This window comes from Tenrec ecaudatus, chromosome 3 (assembly GCF_050624435.1).
Source record: "Tenrec ecaudatus isolate mTenEca1 chromosome 3, mTenEca1.hap1, whole genome shotgun sequence".
NCBI lineage: Eukaryota > Metazoa > Chordata > Mammalia > Afrosoricida > Tenrecidae > Tenrec > Tenrec ecaudatus.
This window is the reverse complement of record NC_134532.1, coordinates 60356159-60378877: the sequence shown is the minus strand read 5'-3', so window position 1 is coordinate 60378877 and position 22719 is coordinate 60356159. Positions and strand designations below refer to the sequence as shown.

The 22719-nt window shown below is 45.1% G+C and overlaps 2 protein-coding genes across 2 annotated transcripts in view; one reads left to right on the top strand and one right to left on the bottom strand.

The window, feature by feature from the left end:
* RNF175 (ring finger protein 175) overlaps positions 1–493 on the bottom strand; it is a 44487-nt gene extending 43994 nt beyond the window's left edge. The window contains 1 exon segment of the mRNA XM_075543672.1: positions 316–493. Within this exon segment, the coding sequence (XP_075399787.1) occupies positions 316–480 (165 nt within the window). The 5' untranslated portion in view covers positions 481–493.
* TLR2 (toll like receptor 2) overlaps positions 1–3755 on the top strand; it is a 60540-nt gene extending 56785 nt beyond the window's left edge. The window contains exon 3 of the transcript XR_012783441.1: positions 293–3755. The gene's annotated coding sequence lies outside the window, so the exon portion shown is untranslated. The remainder of the gene's footprint in view (positions 1–292) is intronic.
* Positions 3756–22719: the final 18964 nt, after the last annotated feature.

Genomic DNA, 22719 nt, shown 5'->3' with positions numbered 1-22719 from the left:
ACGTTTCCAGATGTTCCCTGGTGACAAAATGCCACTCACCCTTCACGAGAACCATGGCTTTAAAGTTTAAATCAAAGCCCCAGAGCCCCTGGGTGGTGCAGTTGGTTACCGTGGTTGACTGCTACTTATAAGGTTGGAAGTTTGAGCTCACCCAGGCTGGCCTAGGGAGGAAGGTCTGGTGATGTGCTTTGAAAACCCTACGGAGCTCAGTTCTCTTTGAACACATACAGGGTCCTCTTGAGTTGGATTTAGTCTGACAGCAACTCTTTCTTTCTTTTTAATTGATTTTTAGTGAAGCTAGAGGAAAAGACTCACGTTGTAGGACCGGCCGTGCCTCTGTCTCCACTGCACCAGCACCACCTGTGCGACCACCAGAGCACAGAGGAAGATCAAGGTCATCTCCATGTGCATGGACTCGTGGCCCCGGTGCACCTTGTACATCCTCTCCTGCTGCAGGCTGGAGCCGGCAAATGAGACCATCTGAAAAAGCCCTCAACCCTTGCCCGCTCACCAGGACAACACGCACGCAGACACTAGGCAGGTCCGGCTCACAGAGGGAAATTGGAAGGTTCAAAGGCTGGGCTTGTTGAGCTTTAATTATAGCATTTTCATAAGTGTTTCTCAGTTCCTCCCCAGGCTCCAGGTTTGGGGCAGGAATGGATAAAAGGAGCCTGGTTCTATCAGCAAAGCCAATTCCTCCCAATCCTTTGGTTTCATTTCAGTCACCTAAATGATGGAGCCAGGAGCTGATCACTGCCCAAGGAAGACTTGAGTTCCAGCCCTGGTTCTGCTACTTTATCACCAGTCACCTGGGGAAATCACGCCTTTTCTCTGGGCACCAGTTTTCTCAATTTCAAACCTCAAGTTACTATCCCTTTGTCATCATGTTGCTGTTTATAGCCAGGAGACAAAAGCCCTGTCGTCCCCTGCAGAGTGGCTTTTGGTTTTGAACTGCTGACTTTTCAGTTAGCAGCCAAATGCCTGACCACTACACCACCTGGGCTGATTTTGAGAGATTGAATTCCCTTTTGTATCCTATGGGGTTGTAAAACTGAAACCCATGCTATTTTATTCCGTACCTGTATCAGGAGTAGTGACTATTATATGGAATCATATAAAATTGCCATTTCCAAAAGTAAAAAATCAAAACCAAACCCAATAGAATATTGGTAGTTTCATCCCCACTGTTTTCACGTCAAAAGATATACTGCAGATGGTACCTGGCCTAAGGAGCGTGTGCTGACCTCGGAGCTGTGGGGAGTTCCTGCGTTGTATAAGCTATTTTCCTGCTCAAGCCCCAGCCAAACCTACCGCCATCAAGTTGACTGTGACTCATAGTGGCCCTTCGCTGGGTCTCTTTAGGGAAGCAGACAGCCCTGCCTTACTCCCTCTTTTCATTCTAGGGACAAAGCATTGACCCACGTGTGATCTTAGACATGTAAATGCATTCAGATAAGGACTGAGTGTCTCTGGGTTTGGGTTGTGTAAGAGTAGAGAAAATGGCTAAGATATTGCATTATCGCCTTTAAACCCCCCCCCACCCCACCCCCAGATGTGGCTGGAAGAAAGCGGAGAGCAGGGGTTCTCAACTTTGGCTGGGTCAAAGCCAAAACATCAACTCCATTCTCTTTGAGCCCTGACTCACAGGGGTCCTGAGGGGCAGATTGGAACAGCCCTGCCGGGTTCCCAAGGCTGTCATCTTATGGAAGCGACCGCCACACCTTTCCCCTGCGGACTCAAGCCGCCACACGTAACCATTTCACCACCAGACATCACTGGATAGTTAAAAACAAATCCAGTGCCCAAGACATGAGGAAACACAACAAAGCCCTCATAGGGCACTAACCCACCCAAGGGGAGGGTATTGTTTACAGCTCCACAGGGATAGAGGGACCGGATTTCAACCCGGTGCTCCAAGATGTGAATGCAATGCTGGCATAGAGGAGGGAACCGATGGAGAGTTCTGAAGGGCCGGCCCCTATCCCAACTACTACGTGGACACCTGCCCCTCCCCCCAGAACAACTTATTTCAAAGGACGGCACTGAATATGCAGCTCAGGGAGAGGGACATATCTGATCAGAGTACACGGGAGCAGATGAAGGGGGAGGAGGAGAGAGTGGAGCACATCCTGGCCCACCAGGCCTTAAGGACGATGTTCCTGATTAGAGAAGCCAGTCCACAGAAAGGACCACATGGCCAGCCCCACGATGAGACACTATGAGACACTGACCCATCGTCCTACAGGGGACAACACTGGAGACACAGTGTGGGAATTGCGCCTGATTTGATCCTTCCACACCGGGGCAGAACACTAAGGGGGCACAACAGAACATCAAGGGAACGGAGTGGTGAGGTCCCCAGGAAATGCTGAAGATGGACTTTGGGGCCAGGGCATGGTACCCCAACAGACTGCACTGGAAAACACTCCTAAAGGCCAACAAACAGTCCTTGAACTAACTACAAGCTTTTCTTTCTTGTTGTGTTTTGTCTTGTCTGTCATTGGTTTGTTGTTGCTGTTTTGTTGTATATTGTTGCTTGGTTTTGCTCTGTCTTGTTTTTGTGCATGTTATTATCTCTGCAGGTCTGTCTAAAGAAGATAGGCTGGATGAACTATCTGGAGGAAGAACAATGGGACCAACAGTTCTGGGGGGACATGGGAGAGGGGTAGGTGGGGGGAAAGGTAGTGCTGTTAACAAACCCAGGGACAAGGGAACAACAAGGGAACCAAATTGGTGGTGAGGCGGGAGTGGCAGGCCTGGTAGGGAATGATCAAAGGTAAGGTAACGAAGAGGTATAGCTGTAACCCAGGTGGGGGCAAAGCATGATAGTGGGACAGGAGGAAAGTCAAGGGAAATAGAGCAAAGAGCTAGGAGGCAAAGGGCATTTGTGGAGGTCTAAATAAAAGCATGTACATATGTAAATATATTTATATATGAGGGTGGGGAAATAGACCTATGTGCATATATTTATAGATTTAGTATTAAGGTAGCAGAAGGACATTGGGTCTCCACTCAAGTACTCACTCAATGCAAGAATACTTTCTTCTATTAAATTGGCTCACCTTCCTGACACAATCGCTGAAGACTAAGTGGGTGAATAAGCAAATGTCGTGAAGAAAGCTGATGGTGCCTGGCTATCAAAAGATGTAGTGTCTGGGGTCTTAAAGGCTTGAAGGTAAACAAGCGGCCATCTAGCTCAGAAGCAACAAAGCCCACATGGAAGAAGCACACAAGCCTGTGCAATCATGAGGAGTAGAAAGGACCAGGTATCAGGCATCATTGGAACAAAAAAATCATATCATTGTGAATGGGGGGGGGGTGTGCAGAGTGGAGACCCAAAGCCCATTTGTAGGCCACTGGACATCCCCTTACAGAAGGGTCTCGGCGAGGAGACAAGCCAGACAGGGTGTGATGTAGCAACGATGAAACATACAACTTTCCTCTAGTTCCTAAATGTTTCCTCCTCCCCCACTATCATGATCCCAATTCTGTCTTACAAATCTGGCTAGACCAGAGGATGTACACTGGTACAGATAGGAACTGGAAACACAGGGAATCCAGGGCAAATGATTCCTTCAGGACCAGTGGTGAGAGTGGCGATACTGGGAGGGTAGAGGGAGAGTGGGTTGGAAAGGGGGGACCCATTACAAGGATCTACATGTGACCTCCTCCCTGGGGGACAGACAAAAGAAAAGTGGGTGAAGGGAGACATCAGACAGGGCAAGATATGACAAAATAATAATTTATAAATTATCAAGGGCTCATGAGGGAGGGGGGAGTGGGGAGGGAGGGGAAAAACGATGCCAGGGGCTTAGGTGGAGAGCAAATGTTTTGAGAATGATGAGGGCAATGAATGTACAAATGTCCTTTACACATTGATATATGTATGGATTGTGATAAGATTTGTATGAACCCCTAATTAAATGATATAAAACAACAAAAACAAAACAAAACCCCCTCACTGTCTCTGATGTTGCTGTTAGATGCCGTCCAGTTAGTTCCGATGCACTCAGACTGTACTCCCAGCAGAAGGAGACTGCCGGTCGCACCATCCTTGCACTTGTCACGGTCACCATCCTTCATTGCAGCCACTGGGCTGATCCCTTTTCTCAAGAGTCTTTCTCTTTTTCTCTGCCTCTTGCTTCAAAGGGGTTACACGTTGAGCTGTGATCCACATGGCCAACAGTTTGAAACCACCAGCAGCAACTAGGGAGGAAGACTGGGTTTTCTACTCCTGTAAACAGTTAACAGTCTGGGAAATCCACTGGTTGGAAACCCAATGAGTTATCATTGACTTGAAGGAAGTGAGAGTTGCTTCTAAGGAACATTCTGTGTGCATTAAAAAAATCATTTTAGTGGGGGCTCGTACAATTCTGATCACAATCCATATATACACCCATATGTACATTTGTTGCCATCATCATTCTCAAAACATTTGCCTTCTACTTGAGCCCTTAATATCTGCTGCTCATTTTCCCTTCCCTCCTCACTTGCCCTTACATCATGAACCCTTCATCATTCATAAATTATTATTATTTTGTCATATGTTACACTGTACGATGTTTCCCCGCCTTCTTCTCTGCTGTCCCTCCCCCAGGGAGGAGGCTATATGTAGATTTTGTAATCAGTTTGGGATCATGATGGGAGGGAGGGGGGGAAGGAAGCATTTAAGACTAGAGGAAAGTAATATGTTTCATCGTTGCTACCCTGACTGGCTCATCTCCTCCCCACAACCCTTCAGTAAGGGGTGTCCGGTTGACTACCAATGGGCTTTGAGTCTCCACTCTGAACTCACCCACATTTACAATGATATGATTTTTTGTTCCTTGATGCTTGATACCTGGTCCCTTCGACAGCTCGTGGTCACACCGGCTGGTGTGTTTCTTCCATGTGGGCTTTGTTGCTTCTGAACTAGATGGCCGCTTGTTTCTCTTCTGTGTGCATTTCTTCCAAGACAGACCTGGCGATTCTTTTGGCAGTCCACAATACTTCGAATGTTATTCACCAGCACCATAAATCAAATGCATGGGTACTTCTTTGGTCCTCCTTATTCGGTGTCCAAATTTCATATCCATAGAAGGCGATTGAAAATACCCTGGTTTGGGTCAGAGATACTTTAGTCCCCAAAGTAACATCTTGCTTTTCAACATCTGAGTGAGGTCTTGGGCAGCAGATTTTTCCAATGCAATATGCTCCTTCCTCTTTCGACAGCTGCGTCCATGAGCTTTGATTATGGATCCAGGGAAGATGAAATCCTTGACAACTTCCATCTTTTTTCTGTTGATGATGATGTTAGATAATTGGTTCAGCTGTGAGGATAGCTGCCCCCTACATAGATTCCTGGGGCTGTAAATCACCAGGGGAGCAGAACGCCTCATCTTTCTCTCATTGAGGAACTGACTGGTGGGCTCAAACTTCTGACCTTCTGGCTAGCAAGCCAGTGTATAGTCCACCATGCTTCCCTTAACCTTCGCCAGACCCGTCTCAGTCACACTGCCCTTTCTGGGCATGGGATGGGCCCTGCATCAGTAATTTTTAAGCCTCCTTAAGAGTCTAAGGAACAGCCAAGATTGGGGACAACTGTCCTAGAGGAAGACAGAGAAACTCAAGGTGACAATTAGGAAAAAGTAATCAACTCTCATAAATCATAACTTATTAAGTCCGAGCACTATCTTTCAGCTTCAAGTGGGCACTGTCAGTCAGAGAATGTCTTAAAGTGAAGTTTCCACTTGTGATAGTTTCTATGTACAGTGGACTGTTAGATCGTGGGCGGGTCAGGAAACACTGCAGGATAATAGTCTGTGCTGCAAGAGTAGCAGCCCAGCCCCCTTTTAAAAACTGTCTGCAAACGAGGTTTGTAACAGTAGCAACAGCGCAAGAGAACTGAGAATTAAATTCCTCTCCACCTAGGATTTCTTTGTCTCACTTTTATTGACATATAACTTCCATATACTACACGGGAACAGTGCACCATAGTAAACAGCGTTGGTTTCATGTAGTTTTCGCTCTCACCAGTGTGTCTACAACTTTCTCTGCAGCTCTCTAAAAGCACCTCAGCAAGGGCCCCATCCAAATCCCAGGAGTGCCCCCTGCTGGAGAAAGTGTGGAAATGAGTCAAGGAGCCTAGTAAATCCTGCCTGCTTGAGTTCAACTGCTGAGACAGGATCTAAGAAGGCCAGGGCTGGAAGGGTCCATGGCCATACTGAAACCTCTTCATTTTTAGATCAGTGAGTGAACTGAATGAAATGATATTATATTAGCCTTTGTGTTGGAAGGTGAGTGGAGGTGACAAGAATGATTCCTAGAAGCCTATGATACAGATATATATATATATATGTGTATTTTTCGTTCTCCTGAATAAATGGGAAGTGAAGAAAAAGGAGAACCTAGGAATGTAGTTCTAGCTTCAACAGCCCCAAATCCAAAATCATGACTTAATATTCTATGCCACGAGTATGGTTTCAATTATTTCAACTTAGACAATGGAGATAGAAGTGTAAGTTTATCATCAGCCTAAAATGGACTGACAGTCTCATATAATACAAGATAAGCTTGATAACATGAAGCTGTATGGTGTGTATATAGTGGAAAAGCTTTTATCAAACTAGATAACCCATCTGGCAGTGCTTGGAGGCATATATAGGCATGGACTAATCATTTCCACCTAGCTCTTGACGTGTAGTGGTTACAGGTTGGCCTGTTAGCCACAGGGTCAGCAGTTCAAAACCACCAGCTGCTCCTCAGGAGAACGATGAGACTTTTTATTCCTATAAAGAGTTATAGTCTGGGAAACCCATGGGGCTGTTCTACTGTGTCCTACAGGGTCGCAAGAGTCAGAGCTGCCTTTGGGTTTGGTATTTAGAGTAAGAGGAGCCCCGGTGGTGCAGTGGGTTACGCAGGAGTTGCTAAGCACGAGATTGTTTGTTCAAGCCCACCAGCCGCTCTCAGGGTTTGCTGCTTACACTAAAACTGGTTTCTATGAATCAGAATCGACTCGATGGCAGTGAGGATTTTTGGGAACATTGAGTAGGAACGCATTCATAATTGTTTCTTATAATACCATAAAGAGGAGCTGTCCAATTTCATTCTGTTTTGTGGTTCCCACATGGTTCAGTGATCCCACTACAGGAGAAACAGCCTGAGAAAACCTGGTGTGTTATGGGCCTAAAGTGTCTACTCACCGGATACTTACTGCCACATTGCGATGGATATAGATTCCGCCTTGTGGGGTGGCATGGGGCGTACCATAGGGGGGAAAAACCCATTTGATTTCAGTCTAGTGCATCTGTGCACAGAACCTTATTTTGCTGCTCCCACGTTCTTTAGGTGGGAAATTACAACTGAAGCAAGTTCATTCAGATTTTCAAACTGTTAAGACGGAAATCTGTTTTTTAGTGTATGAGCTATAAATAACAGGAGTCACTTACTTCCACTCCTCATCTGCAGAAAGCATCGTGTGGGGCACCTGAAAAACATAAAAGGAGCCTTCATTAAAATGCCTCCTTTTCTTCTGTAGCAGATCAAAGCTCTGTATGTGAACCCAGGAGCTCTGCTTTAGGAAGCACAGAGGAGTGAATGTACAGAGCTAGTTCATTGATGTGATGGCTTGTGGGGTGGGGGGGAGGGTAAGGGTGTAAGGGGGAGGGGAATTGGGGAGCAAACAATGAACACACTAGAACTAATTGTGATGATGTATATATAACTTAACTATGGAAGTGTATAATATATGAATATTATATCAAGAAAACTACTAAAAATGAAAAAGTACCAAAGCTGACCAGTGGTTATCATGGTGAAGGGAGAAGAATTTTTGCTTAGGGGGCATTGAGTTTATTATGTTCCTGGTGGTGGGATAATTTGGAAAGGAGTATCAATAATGTTTGCACAACTCAGAGTATAATCAGTGACCCTGTAATATACATGCAAATATTGTTGAATTGTAGCATGTTTTGTTCTGCATATTTATGCCACAATTAAAAAATGATAATTCCACTAATCGCAATGAGGAAAAGGAAGGAGAAATGTTCTAAAATTGATTGTGGCGATGATTGTCCAACTCTTCTTGGGCTGATGGAACTACTGAATTGTATGATATGTAGATGAAATGCTAATAAAAGTTAAAAAATCAGTAATTAGGTCACAAGTAAGAAATATTGAGGTGCTCTGGCGGTGCAGTGAGGTACACTTTGGGCTGCCAACGCCCAGGCCAGCAGTTGGAAGACGCAGCTTTCTGCTCCTGTAAAGAGGAGCAGTCTCTGAAACCCACAGGGCAGTGCTGCTCTGTCCTAAAGGGTCGCTCTGATTGTGACATTGATTCTGGCTCCTAGATCAGGTTTAATCCCTGTGGTTCTGTTTTGGCAATCCAGTAAAGGTTGTATACAGTGGCCTCCTCACAAAGCATGCCTTTAGAATATGATGGAGGAGATCCCAGCACGGCCAGGGGCCAACTGTGGAAAAGACAATCAGTGATTCAAATACAAGTTCAAGTTGAAGCTGAAGACAATTAAAACAAGCACATGGGAGTCAAACACACCCTGAGTCTCTCCCACTTGAATTTTGAGAACATCTCAAAAACAGATTTGACTCATTGAAAACTAATGACAGAAGACCAGCTGAACTGTGGGATGACGTCAAGAACATCAAACATAAAGTCAACAAGAAGTCATTCAAAAGATAGGATGGAAAGAAAAGACCAAAGTGGATGTTAGAAGAGATTCTAAACCTGCTCTTGAATATAAAGCATCTAAAACAAATGGAAGAAACAATGAAGCAAAATAGCTGAACAGAAAAGTTAAAGAAGCAGCTCAAGAAAATTGAAATGTGCAAAGACCTGGAGTTTGAAAGTCCAAAAGGATGAACATGCTTACCATTTCTCAACAGAAAGAACTGAAGAAAAAATGCAAGCCTCTAATGTCCAAACTGAAGCATTCTATGAATGACATGACACAGTCATAACCAAAGGAAGAAGGCCTGGCTAGATGGCAGACAAGGTGCTCACTTGGGTGAAGCGGGAAGCAATATGGAATATGAGGGAGCGTGGCAAAACATGATGGAGACAGAGGAAGACACTGAGAGTTGGCAAGAGTTGGCAAATGGTATTCATATACAATCCCACAGTAACTGTGCTCTACAAGTAGATGCTTGGATAGACACTCAGGCTGAACAGGTGTGGAGGGAGCGTAAGAGTATGTACCATAAATATATACGGGTTTGAGAAAGAATATTTATATATGTGTGTATTTCCCATAACGGCAAATATATCTATGAATGTGGTAGATCATACAGGGTACAAAGTGATGAAAACTTCTTAGACATAACCAGGTACCTCGAAGGAATGAGTCTTTAAGTCTGGAGGCTCAGGCGCACAGTCCTGCAGGACACCTAGGTCAGCATAACTTACCAACACAATGCTCTACAGCCTGTAATGGTGAGTAATCGGGGTCTTAAAAGCTCATTCTTGGCCACCTAAGGTAGAAACATTTGTCTCTCCCTATCTGGAGGCAAGGAAAAAGATGAAAATTGAAAGACACATGAAAAGTTAGCCCAACGAACCACAGACACGTCCATTTCCACAACCCTGCTGCCACAGGACTACCGACTGCTCTGAAGAGGATTCCATCAGAAGATCTTGGATGGCGTGGGAGAAAAACGGGCACCAACACTCGAAATAATCCGAGACCACCCTTACTGAAGGGGAGAGACTGGTGGGATTCTCCCTTCGACACCGTTTAGGTATTGAACGGATCTCTGTGTTAGAGTTTTAGATCAAAAGGGCAGGACTTACGAGCCGTGGACAACTGGTGTTCAGAGAGTTAGGAAAGAAGAGGAATGGCAGTAGGAAGCCCAGAGATGAAGTGGTTAAGTGATGGTACATTGAGGGGCTTGTAATGAAGACGAACCTGAGCATCTACTTAGTCAACCATCATACCATTCGCAATAAAAAGAAAGATAAAAGATGGAATACAGAGTCACTGTACAAAAAAACCCCCACACTTCTGATATTTAATGAAGTTCAAGTTGAACTGAAGACATTACAGAAATGCAAGGCTCTGGGAATTGACAAGGAGTCCTGGTGGTAGAGTGGTTAAGTGTCGGGCTGTGACCTGCAAGGTCAGCAATTCTAAACCACCAGCTGCTCCACGGGAAAAAGATGAGGTTTTCTATTCCCCCGAAGAGTTACAGTCTTGGAAACCAACAGGGGCAGTTCTACCCTGTTCTTATAGGGTCGTTGTGAGTCAGCATCAACTTGATGGGAGTGAGGTGTTGTTGTTTTTAATTGACAGACTACCAATTGATACGTTCCAACAAGTTGACGCAGGTTGGAACACTCTTAGCCATTCGCAGTTTCAGTGCTATTAGGTCGAGTCAAACTCATAGTGACCCTACAGGGCAGAGGAGTACCACCCCTGTGAGCTTTCTAGACGATATCTTATTACAAGAGTAGAAAGTTTCATCTTCTCCCTTGGAGCAGCTGATGCTTTGAACTGCTGACTTTGAAGTTAGCAGTCCAACCCAAAAGCACTACACTACCATGAAATATTCACTAGACTATGCTAGTTAGGGGTTGGAGCCATGTTTACACAATGCCAAGGCTTGCTGGACAATTTCAGAAAAGAGAAGGTAGTGGGTGACAGCTCTTCCTTGACTCCTTAAGCCTGCTTATCGGGGCCATCCCACCAGGTGATATTCCCAGCAGGAGGTTGAAGCAAGTGGGCTCAAGGGCTGAGTGACAACCTTGCATTGTGTCACAGACTGGTCTCTAATGACTAGTGATTTTGGGGGAAACTTTGGATGAGCTGGGGTCTGGAGCCATGTTCACATTCAGCACCAGCCAGGACAAAACCTTGAGCTGACAGATTCTTCAGGTGATTCTTGGGCACAGATTCTGAGGCACATTAGTAAACTATATGTTTTTATTTCTTTATTGGAAAATGTCAAAGTTGCTCTTTTCTGTTGTTAGGCAACGGTTCTGACACATAATGACTGTGTTAGTCTGGGTAGACTAGAGAAACAAATTCATAAAGACACTCATATATACATAAGAAAGAGCTGTGTGTGTGTGTGTGTGTGTGTGTGTGTGTAGAGGTCCTGGTTACCAGAGGGGAGATCTTCCACCATAAGAAAGAGCTTTCAGGTTCAAAACACTTCATATTAAAATTAGTCCAAAATAAAGAATTATGTTATGTTTTAGTTATGTCGAGAGAAAAGTTACATTTGACTTTTATTAGAAATGCCCTGGGCATAATTATCTCCATCTACAAGATTCTATCTTATTTAATGGAATATAATAGGTTATTCTACTGGAGATTAGGAAAGCATATGAGGGAGAGGGGCAGAACTTGTAGATGAAAAACATTTTTCCTTCTATCAAGTGACATTGAGACCCAAACCTTTATTTCCTAAGGGAAAACTGAACCACAATGATGAGGGCAATGGCCGTTTTTTTCTAGTAGTAGTTCTCCACGGTACTTCTTCCCTTAGGGTGGGGTCTACTCTTTAATAACCTCTTTTGATACATTATTTTGCAAGCCCTTTCAAGATCATGAGGACCTATTTTGGAAATTGAAAGTTGAGCTGGAAGGATAAGCATAAAAGGATAGCCAGGAAATTTTAGAAGAAGTAGAAAGAATGAAGACTTGGCCTAGTAAGTACTATACTCTATGATAAAGCCACATAAATTCATAGAAAGCAGTACTGGCCCAGAAATAGAAAGACACATGGGTGAACAGAATATAGAATCCAGGAACAGATCCAAGTACATATGATAAAGGAGCCATTTCAAATCAGTGAGGAAAAGAAAATAGATTGTTCAATAAATAGTACTGGCACAATTGGCTAGGCATTTGGAAAAAATAAATGAATCTGGATCCATACCTAATTCCCTACTTCAAAATAAATTCCAGATGGATCAAGCATCTAAATGTAAAAAAATCTTAAAAGTGCTAGAAGAAAATATGAGTAAACAATATTAAAAATATATAATTTTGTGGTTGAGAGGCACTTTTGAGTAGGAGGTGGAACTCAGAAATCAGAAAGTTAAAAAAAAAAGGAAAGGCTAGATGATGAGGACATACGAAGAATACATAGTAGCCATCTATATTTGAAAGACAAACTGGGGAAAATAGAACCACACGTGAGACAAAAACAAAACAAAAGCATTAATAACCTGATTTAATAAAAAGACAGACATCTCAAAAGGGAGACATACATGAGCATGATCAGGTTGATTATGGCAGAAGTAGCTAGGTCAAAAAATATTATCTTATAGTTTGATCTCCTTTTTGACCCATTCTAAACTTGCTTCGGTTTGTAATGAAAAGCGAAGGGGAAACACACATGGACTCTAAGCCCCTGGTGAATGCCCCCAACCAAAGACCAGAGATGTCAATAGTCTTGCTACGCAGAATTCATCAGAAAGTGGATTTATTGCAGATGCAGTAAGGTAAACATTTGGCACTTTAGCATTTGATTTTCCTTTTGAACCATTTTAAATTTGTTTGAGTGTTTAATGTTTTCTGCTTTCTTTTGGATTGAAGTTTCTCTCTTTTTTTTACTTTGTTATTGTTGTTAGGCTTTTTTTTTGTCTTTAAAGAAATGTGTCTGTGTATCTGAAATCCAGGCTAGGTAAGCCTATAGCAACAGTAACTTCATTAATGGTTCCTTGAGGGTGCCGTGGGAGAGGCTGGCGCACAACGGAGAGCTAATACTCGTGAGAACCAGGGAAGGAACGTGATCTAGACCGACTGTGGTCATGATCGCACAACTCCTCTCAAGATGACTGCACTACTGAACTGCATGATTTGTGAATTGTTACATTAAAAATACTTCAATTATGGAAGATGTAATTAGATTAAAATGTGACACCTGATTATTTGATCTCCCTTTGGCCCATTTTAAACTTGTTCCAGTTTTGAATACTTCCTTCATTTTTTGGTTGGGTTTTTTCTCTGGTTTATTTTGGTATTGTCATTATTAATATTAGGTATGTTTTCCAGTATCTGAAGTCCAGGAGGGGTGAAACTATGGGGGCTTACTGGGGGCATTATGGGGTATGTTGGTGGGAAATGGAGAGCTAATAACAAATACAAGAGGGAAGAAAATGTCCTGGAATTGATTGTGATAATGACTGTACAACTCTTTTTAATACGACTGGACTTTGGGAGTGTGTGATAGGTGAACCACATGTCAATAAAGCTATTTTTAAAAATACGGATTTCAAGTCAATGTAAAGCAGACCACCATCCTCACAAGTGGAAAACTGAATGTCAAGGATGTCATCTGGTTTGGACCCACAATCAATGCTCAGGAAAGCAGCAGTCAAGAGATCAAAGGATGCCTTGCACTGGGTCAATCTGCTGCACGAGCCCCCTGGAAAGTATTGAAAAGCAAAGATGCTACTTTGAGGACGAAGTGGTGCCTGACCCAAGGTAGGGCACTCTCAGTCTCCTCATCTGGGTGTGAAAGTTGGACACTGACCAAGGACAACGGAAGAGGCGTCCATGGTGCCGGTGAAGAAAATTCGAAGTAGCACTGACTGCCAGAAGAGTCAACACATTTCTCCCGGAAGAAGTTCAACCAGAATGCTCCTTACCGGCAAAGATAGCCAGACTTCTCACTACTTGGGACATACCGTCAGGAGAGACCAGACCCTGGAGAAGGGCGTCATGCTTGGTAAAGAATCCGGGCAGTGAAAATGAGGCCAGATGGATTGACACAGTGGCTGCAACAGTGGGCTCAAACAGAACAATTGTGAGGCTGGCAGGTGACCGCTGGTGTTTTCCCGGAGTAGAGTCTCTATGAGACGAACTTGAGGATTTGAAAGCTCTGGCACAGGTTGTAAGGCCCAAACCCTGAAGTACAGTAGCCCTCCTCCATTGCCCAAGGCTGTTACTTGGGGGGTGGGTGTGGGTCTGTGGGGTGGGCTTGAGGCTTCTCTCAGGGAGGGAGGGAGGAAGGGAAAGGCAGGGAGGAGGTCAGGGAATGGGCAGAATAAGGTTTGTCTTGATGGACAGAGAGGGACAAATGAGCCACAAAGCGCATCCTAGAAGACCAGAGAGGGGGGCCCCCACAGAAGGGAGGGATGAAGCGGGTTGACAGTAAGCTGGGAAAGGCTCTCCCCAGCGGCGGGCTGGCGCGCGTCAAGGGCATCTTCCAGAAGCCCAGGCAACCCCTCCACCCCTGGCTCGTTCCCGGGGTGGGGGTGGGGTGGGGGGGGGCTGCAGCCCTCTCCCTGCGACCGGCCCAGCCCTAGCGTGAGTCCAGGGACCCAGGCCCGACGTCCCGGCCCCTCCCGGACCCCAGCCGGGCCTGGGTCTGACCTCCGCCCCCAGCCTAAGGGCCCCAGGCCGGCTCCCCGCGCCGGTTACCTGCTTGAGCTGCGGGGGCGTCTCCAGCCCCGGCGCCGCTCTGCGAGCCGCGGCCCTCGCAGCCATGCTGGGCCGCTTGCCACCGGCCCCCAGTCGCTGGCTCTCCGGCCGCGTGCGGAGGGTCGCGGCCGCCCCCCGAAAGGTGCGGGGCCAGGGCGGGGCGCTGGGAGCCTGCAGCGCGCTGACCCCGTTGCCCTTCTCCCGCTCCGCGGCCTCCTTCGGCGGCGGGGGCTCCTGCTCACCGTCACCTCGGCTCTCCTGGGGTGGGCGGCATCGCTAACCCAATGCCCGCGCTCTGCCCGGGGTCATTCATTAGTTACCAGCAGGGCTGGAGGAAGCGTCCCTTCTCGTAGGAAGAGAAGTACTGGGAGTGCGAATGGAAACGAAAGGAAGGAAACCCGACCCGCTCAGAAGAATTTGCTAGAAGTCGAATTTAGCTGGCCATCATTTCTCTTGAAAGAATTAATACCAGATTGTTCCCCAAAACAATCGGAGATGGAAGATGTCCCAAAGGTCCAACTCTGCTGCCCTGCTCCTTCCCCACCTCCCACGTGTCCCTTGCCGACTTCCTCAAACTTACAGAACTTTGAGGATGTGTCTCACAGGATGGTGACTGCTCTTCGGTCCGAAATCCGAGGGTCCGGAACCAGAAGCCAGAAATGTCCAAAAGCCGCAGCTGGTCTTCTACTTTCTACCAAAGCTCAGTAGGAAACATGGAGTCCCGGCTGTCCAGGTGAGGGGAGGTGTGCTAGAACCAGCCTTTACAGATACCCCGCCTTAATTCTTATTCTACCAAAGATAAAAGCAAGGATGCCCCCTGGGAAATGAAGGGTGTGGCCTGGCTCACATCCTCTAAGGGTGTGTGTGTAGGGTTGGGTAGGGCTGGCTCCGCCTGTACCCTCCCCTAACATAAGTCTCAAAGCCACCCCACTCCTGACCATCAGCCTATTAGAAAATGCCCTCCCCAAGGGGCCCAAAGACGCAGGCGTTGAAAGTCCAGAACCATGCTATATTCGATGGTTAGCAGGACACCGTATTAATTGTCCATAACGCACGGTCCAGGTGCTCAGAGCTCAGTGCCTTGCCCAGCCTTTATCTTCAGTCGTGTTCGTCTCCCAGCCCCATGGCCTCCGATTCCTTCAGTAACCGACAGTTCTTTCACAGACGTACATTCTTAAGCACAAAATGCAAGCATATCATTCCACATAACCAGGCACGCATTTGTTACTGCTATGGGACCAATAAGGTCCCTCTTTCTTGAGTGTAGCCTTGACCTTGGTTAAATTTGCCTGACTCGGCTGGCATCCACTGTTGCCTTTCTCATCATTGGAACTAACAAGTATCACCTATCTAGTCGTCTTCCTTCCCCCACTCCCATCTCTGAAAACCACCAAAGAATATTGACTTACATGTATATCTCTAGGGGTTCTGGTGGTGAAGTGGTTATGCATTGGTGTGCGATCTGCAGGTCAGCAGTTAGAAACCACCAGCTGCTCCACCGGAGAAAGGCAGGGCTTTCTACTCCCGTAAACAGTGACAGCCTCAGAAACCCACAGGGGGTCACTATGGTCAGCATGTCGTGTTTTTATAAAAATGCAATCATGCATGTCCTTTTGTGCTTGACTTGTTTGGCCCACCATCATGTCCGTCCTCTGGGTTAATCCATGCTATAAGACCTTTTTGGGTAGAGCTAGCACTACTCTTTATAGCGATCCAGTCTTCTTTTTAAAAAATATTTTATTAGGGGCACATACAACTCTTATCACAATCCATATATACATCAATTGTGGAAAGCATATTTGTATATTCATTGCTCTCATCATTCTCAAGATATTTGCTCTCCAAGTATGCCCTTGGCACCAGCTGCTCAATTTCTCCCCCTCCCTCCCTGCTCCCCCATCTCCCTCCTTCATGAACCCTTGATAATTTATAAATTATTATTTAGTCATATCTTGCACTGTTCGACATCTCCCTTCACCCACTTTTCTGTTGTCCCTCCCCCAGGGAGGAGGTCACATGTAGATCCTTGCAATTGGTTCCCCCTCTAGACCCCGCCCTCCTTCCACCCTCACCACTGGCCCTGAAGGGATCATCCGCCCTGGATTCCCTGTGTTTCCGGTTCCTATCTGCACCAGTGTACATCTGCTGTTCCAGCCAGATTTGTAAGGTAGAATTGGGATCATGATAGTGGGGGGAAAGGAAGCATGTAAGAACTAGAGGAAGTTGTATGTTTAATCATTGCAACACTGCACCCTGACTGGCTCATCTCCTTCCCACATCCCTTCTGTAAGGGGATGTCCAATTGCCTACAGATGGGTTTGGGGTTACCACTCCGCACTCCCCCTCATTCACAATGATATGATTTTTTGTTCTGATGATGCCTGATACCTGATCCTTTCGACACTGCATGGTCACACAGGCTGGTGTGCTTCTCCCATGTGGGCTTTGTTGCTTCTGAGCTAGATGGCCGCTTGTTTACCTTCAAGCCTTTAAGACCCCAGATGCTATATCTTTTGATAGCCGGGCACCATCAGTTTTCTTCACCACATTTGCTTATGCACCTGCTTTGTCTTCAGCGATTGTGTCGGGAAGATGAGCATCATGAAATGCCAGTTTAATAGAACAAAATATTCTTGCATTGAGGGAGTACTTGAGTGGAGGCCCAATGTCTATCTGCTACCTTAATACTGAACCTATACATATATGCACATAGACCTATTTCCCCATCCTCATATATAAATGCATTTACATAAGTACATGCCTTTATTTAGACCTCTATATATGCCCTTTGCCTCCTAGCTCTTTCCTCTATTTCCTTTTAGCTTCCTTTTGTTCCACTATCATGCTCAGCCTTCATTTGGTTTCAGTAATTCCTCTCAGTTACATTGCCTTTGGTCACTCCCGACCAGGCCTCCTACACCCTCCTCACCACCGATTTGGATCACTTGTTGTTCCCTTGTCCCTGGGTTTGTTAACAACACTTCCTTTCCTCCAACCTCCCCCTCTCCCATGTACCCCCCGAACTGTTAGTCCCGTTGCTTTCTCCTCCAGATTGTTCATCCAGCCCATCTTTAGACAGACCTGCAGAGCTAATAACATGCACAAAAACAAGACAGAGCAAAACCAAGCAACAAAACAACAATAAGCCAATGACAAAAAAACAACAACAAAAGAAAACACAACGACAAGAAAGAAAAGCTTGTAGTTAGTTCAAGGACTGTTGGCTGTTAGGAGTGTTTTCTGGTTGAGTCTGATGGGGCGCCAAGCCCTGGCCCCAAAGTCTATTTTCGGTATTCCCTGGGGACTTCATTGCTCTGTTCCCCTTGCTGTTCTGTTTCACACCCTTAGGGTTTGCCTTGGTGTGGTGGGATCAGATTGGGCACAATTCCCATACCGTGTGTCCAGTGTTGTCCCCTGTAGGGCTATGGGTCAGTGAGGGATGTTGTTTCTCATAGTGGGGCCGGACATATGGTCTTCTGTGTGGATTGGCTGCTCTGAACAGGAATCTCTTCGTTAAGGCTTGGTGGGCCAGGATGTGCTCCACTCGCTCTTCCTCCCCCTTCATTTTCTCCCATGTGCTCTGATCAGACATGTCCCTGTCTCTGATCTGCAGATTCAGTGCGGTCCTCTGAAATAAATTCTTCTGGGGGGAGGGGCAGGTGTTCACATAGTTGGAATTGAGGCTGCCCCTCAGACCTCTCCACTGGTTCCCTACTCCATGCCAGCATGTTGTATTCACATCTTGGAGCATTGGGTTGAAGTCTGTTCCCTCTTTCCCTGTGGAGATATAAACAATACCCTCCCCTTGGGTGGGTTAGTGCCCCACTACCCATTTCTTTTCTTTCTTTCCTTTTCCCCCTCTTTTTTATCTGTCTGCCATATGTATCCCTGGATTTGGTCTGGCCCCTGCCATATTATCTGCTCCTCACCCCAGGAATGTTTGTATACAGTAGCTTTTTCCCAATGCCCCATTTGCAATTTTTTTAAAGCTTACCTCAGTGGACTCATGTTGTACTCGTCCTTTCGTGCTTCGCTTACTTCGCTTAGCATGATTTCCTCCAGTGCTTCCCATGCAGCAATGTGCTTCATACGTTCATCACTGCTTTTTAGCCATGAGTAGTACTCCATTGTATGTATGTATCACAGTTTTTTAATCCATTCGTCAGTTGATGGAAATTTGGGTCGTTTCCAACTTCTTGCAATTGTGAACTGTGCTGCAGTGAACATTGGAGCACAGATGTCTGGCCTTGGTTTGTTTCTTGCCTCTTCTGGGTATATGCCCAGTAGGGGGATTGCTGGGTCATATGGTAGCTCGATTTCCATCTGTTTTAGATATCGTCAGATCAATTTCCATAGTGGTTGTACATACTTACAGGTCCAACAGCAGTGGTTGAGAGTTCCTGTCTCCCCACAGCCCCTCCAACACTCGTCGCTTTCTGATTTTTTGAATTGGGCTATCTTTGAGGGTGTTAGGTGGTACCTCATTGTTGTTTCAATTTGCATTTCTCTTATGGCTAAAGATCGGGAACATTTCCTCATATGTTTGTTGGCCATTCGGATTTCTGCCCCTCTGAAACTTCTGTTCAGGTCCTTTGCCCACCTCCTCAGTGGGCAATTAGTTTTTTTTTCTTTTTGGAAGCTAGCAGAGTATTGTAGATTTTAATAATAAGGCCTTTGGCTGATGTGTCATTGCTAAAGACCAGTTGTCTGTATATTGATGCTTTTATTTCTGGGTTTTCAGTTCTTTTCCATTGGTCTGAGTATCTGTCATTGTACTAATACCATGCGGTATTAACTACTGTGGCTGTATAGTATGTGCTAAAGTCAGGTAAATCAAGCCCTCTCACTGTGTCCTTCTTGAGGAGTCTCTGCTAATTCTGGGCTTCTTTCCTCTCCATATGAAGTTGGTAATCAATTTTTCCATTTCTTTGAAGAAAAATTAGGGTAATTGAATAGGTATTGCATTAAACTTATATAGTGTCTTGGGCAGAACTGACATCTTTACTATATTGAGTCTTCCAATCCACGAGCATGGGATATTCTTCCATTTGTTGAGGTCACTCTTGGTTTCTTGTAATAGTGTTCTGTAGTTTTCCTCATATAGATCTTTTGTTCTTTTCGTCAGGTATATCCCTAGATATTTCAATTTGTCCTTGGCTATTGTGAAGGGTACCACCTTTTTGATCTCCTCTTCTGTGGTCCTATCCGATGTGTATAGAAGTCTCATGGACTTCTATTTGTTGATCTTGTATCCTGCCACTCTGCCAAACTCCTCTATTGCTTCCAGTACTCCCCTTGTAGAACTTTTGGGATTTTCCATATATAAAATCATATCATCTGCAAATAATGATAGTTTCACATTTCCCCACATGAATACCTTTGATGCCTTTTCTTTGTCTTATGCTGTTAGCTAAAACTTCCAGTATGATATTAAATAAGAGTGGGGACAATGAGCATCCTTGTCTGGTCCCCTTTTTCAGTGGGATTGTGTTAATCTTTTCTCCATTGACTACCATGTTGGCTGTTGGTTTTTCATATATAACTTGTATTGTCTTGAGGAATTTCCCTTCCATTCCTATCTTCTCCAGTGTCTTAAACAGGAATTGGTGTTGGGTGTTGTCAAATGCTTTTTCTGCATCTATCGATATTATCATGTGGTTCTTATAGTTTTTCATGTCAATGTGGCGAATGATACTAATGGTCATTCGAATTTGAACCATCCCTGCATCCCTGGTATGAATCCCACTTGGTCATGGTGAATTATTTGTTTTATATACTTTTGTATTCTATTGGCCAGTATTTTGTTCAGAATTTTTGCATCGATGTTTGTTAGGGATATTGGTCTGTAGTTCTTGATTGTTCTGGGATCTTTGCCTTTGTTTTGTTATCAGTTGTACTTGCTTCATAGAAGGAGTTTGGGAGTTTGCTGTCTTTTTCTATGTTCTGGAAGAGTTTGTGTAGGATTGGTATTAGTTCTTCCCTAAATGCTTGGTAGAATTCTCCTGTGAAGCCATCTGGTCCAGGGGATTTTTTTTTTTGTTGGCAATCCCTTAATAACCTTGTCTATTTCTTCTACTACTATGGTTCTGTTGAGATTCTTGATGTTCTTTGGGGATAGTGTAGGGAGGGATTGTTTTTCCAAGAATTTGTCCATGTCTTCCAAGTTGTTGAATTCATTGGAGTACAATCCTTCATAGTACTGTGTAATTATCCTTTTGATTTAATTAGGGTCTGTTGTAATGTCCCCTCTTTCATCCCTCATTCTTGCTATTGAAATTTGTTCCCTCCTTTCTTTGGTTAGGTTTGCCAGCAGCCTGTAAATTCTGTTTATCCTTTCAAATAAGCAACTTTTAGTAGCATTAATTTTTCCCATAGTTTTCTTATTTTCCCCCTTCTGAATCTCAGCCCTGCTTTTTATGATTTCTTTTCTTTTGCTATTAGTGGGTTTGTCCTACCGACTCTGCTCTAGTTGTTGTAAACCTTGTGCCAGCAAAAGCGAAGTAGTATTCTACTGTAGATATATACCATAGGTATCCCTGGTGGCACAGTGAGTAAAGTGCTCGATTGCTAAATAAAAGGTCAGCAGGTCAAACTCACCAGTAGCTCTACAAGAAAAGAATGCAGTTGGTTGCTTATGTCAAGATTTACAACCTGGAAATCCTCTGGGCCATTTCTGCTCTGTCCTAGATGGTCACTTTGAGTCAGAATCTACTCCATGGCAGCCAGGCTTTTGTCTTTTGCTTTTTTGGATACAAAACGTATTTTGTTTATCCAGCCGTCTGTTGATGGACACTTACATTGTTCCTATCTTTTGTGAAGAAACGCTGAAGATAAGAAAGATGCCTGTGCTTTTGTTTCACCGCTCTTAAGTACTTATGATATCTACCTAGGAATGGGATTGTTGGATTATAGGATATTTCTATTTCTAGTTTTTGGAGGAAGTGGCTCACTGTTTCCCACAGTCTATGTACCATTTCCATAGAGTTTTTAATGGCTAATTTTTCAGAAATAATTGCCAGATTTTTTTAAGGTGCCTCTGGGAGTCAGAGCCTTTTATTTGGGGTTAGCAGCCAAGTGTACTAACTGTTTGCATCCCTCAGGGATTCCTTACAGTGGTAAATACCTCGGTTTTGCAGACTTGATGTGCATCAGAATCTGCTCTCCTTCATATGGCTTTTGAATAAGGAAGGCCAAAGAAAAGTCACTGCATTTGAATTGTGGTGCTGGGGAGGAATATGGAAAGTATTGTGGGCTGCTAAATGGCCAATCCAGTCTATCTTGGAAGAAGCACAGCCAGAGAGCTCCTTAGAAGCAACGATGGCAAGGCTTCATCTTACACACGTTGGACATGTTGTCAAGAAGAGAATACTCCCTAGAGAAGAACATCAGGCCGGATGGAGGGGCAACATAAGCGGGGTAACCCTCAATCAGACAGATGACACAGCGGCGGCAGCAACAGCCACCTCTTAAAATGGTTAAATGCTGAGCCATTCTTTTTTAGTACAGTGGCTTTGTGCAGTCCTTCTGAAAGGTAGCTACATAGGGACAAAGGGGATTGTCCCCTCAATGCCTACACTACAGGACAATTAGCTGTCCATGCAACAATAAAGGGGTTGGAAAGAAATCAGGCACACTAATTCGATACCTATGGGAAAATCCAGGACTGAGTATGATCAGGCCCAAGCCCCCTAGGCCCAGGTGGGAGGTTTACCTGGGCGCACAGACTAGGCACCAGTGACATGACATCACACAAGCGTATAAACTCAGCCAATAAGGTTGGTTAATACCCTCAACCACACTTCCCCAGCCAGTGGGGATAGGAGGGGATAACAGCAGACTCTTGCTCTTCTCTTGTTTGGGAAACGGAGGAAGAGATTGCTCCAGGGGGGTTGCACATGCATAGGTGTTCCCACACGTGGCCTGCTCACGCTCATGGGATCTCCTGGTTCTGCACCCTGGCTCAGCGTCCCTGTGTCAGCATTCCTTTCAGGTGTCTTTCCATGCTCCCCTGAGACGGCCTTCTGCAACTGTGAACTTTCCCATGACCCCCACCATGTGACCTTGCAGGCTTCCCAGAGATCGTGAGTACGTTCTGAGACTGTAACACCTAAAACTTCCCTTTGCCTCATCAAAGCCATTTGGGTTCTAAAAAGTGCTTCTGCCACGTGAATTCTCTCAGCACTGAGGAGGAAGAACCGAGGTAAACTACCTCAGAAACCTAACAATTCCATCTTCTTTAAAAAAGTTTTTGTTGTGAATTGAGTAGAGTTACAGAATGGACATGCCCTTCCCCCCTGCCCCCCGCCACACACTCACATACACCTCACTGTCTTTGCTCCACCATCTTGCTTCT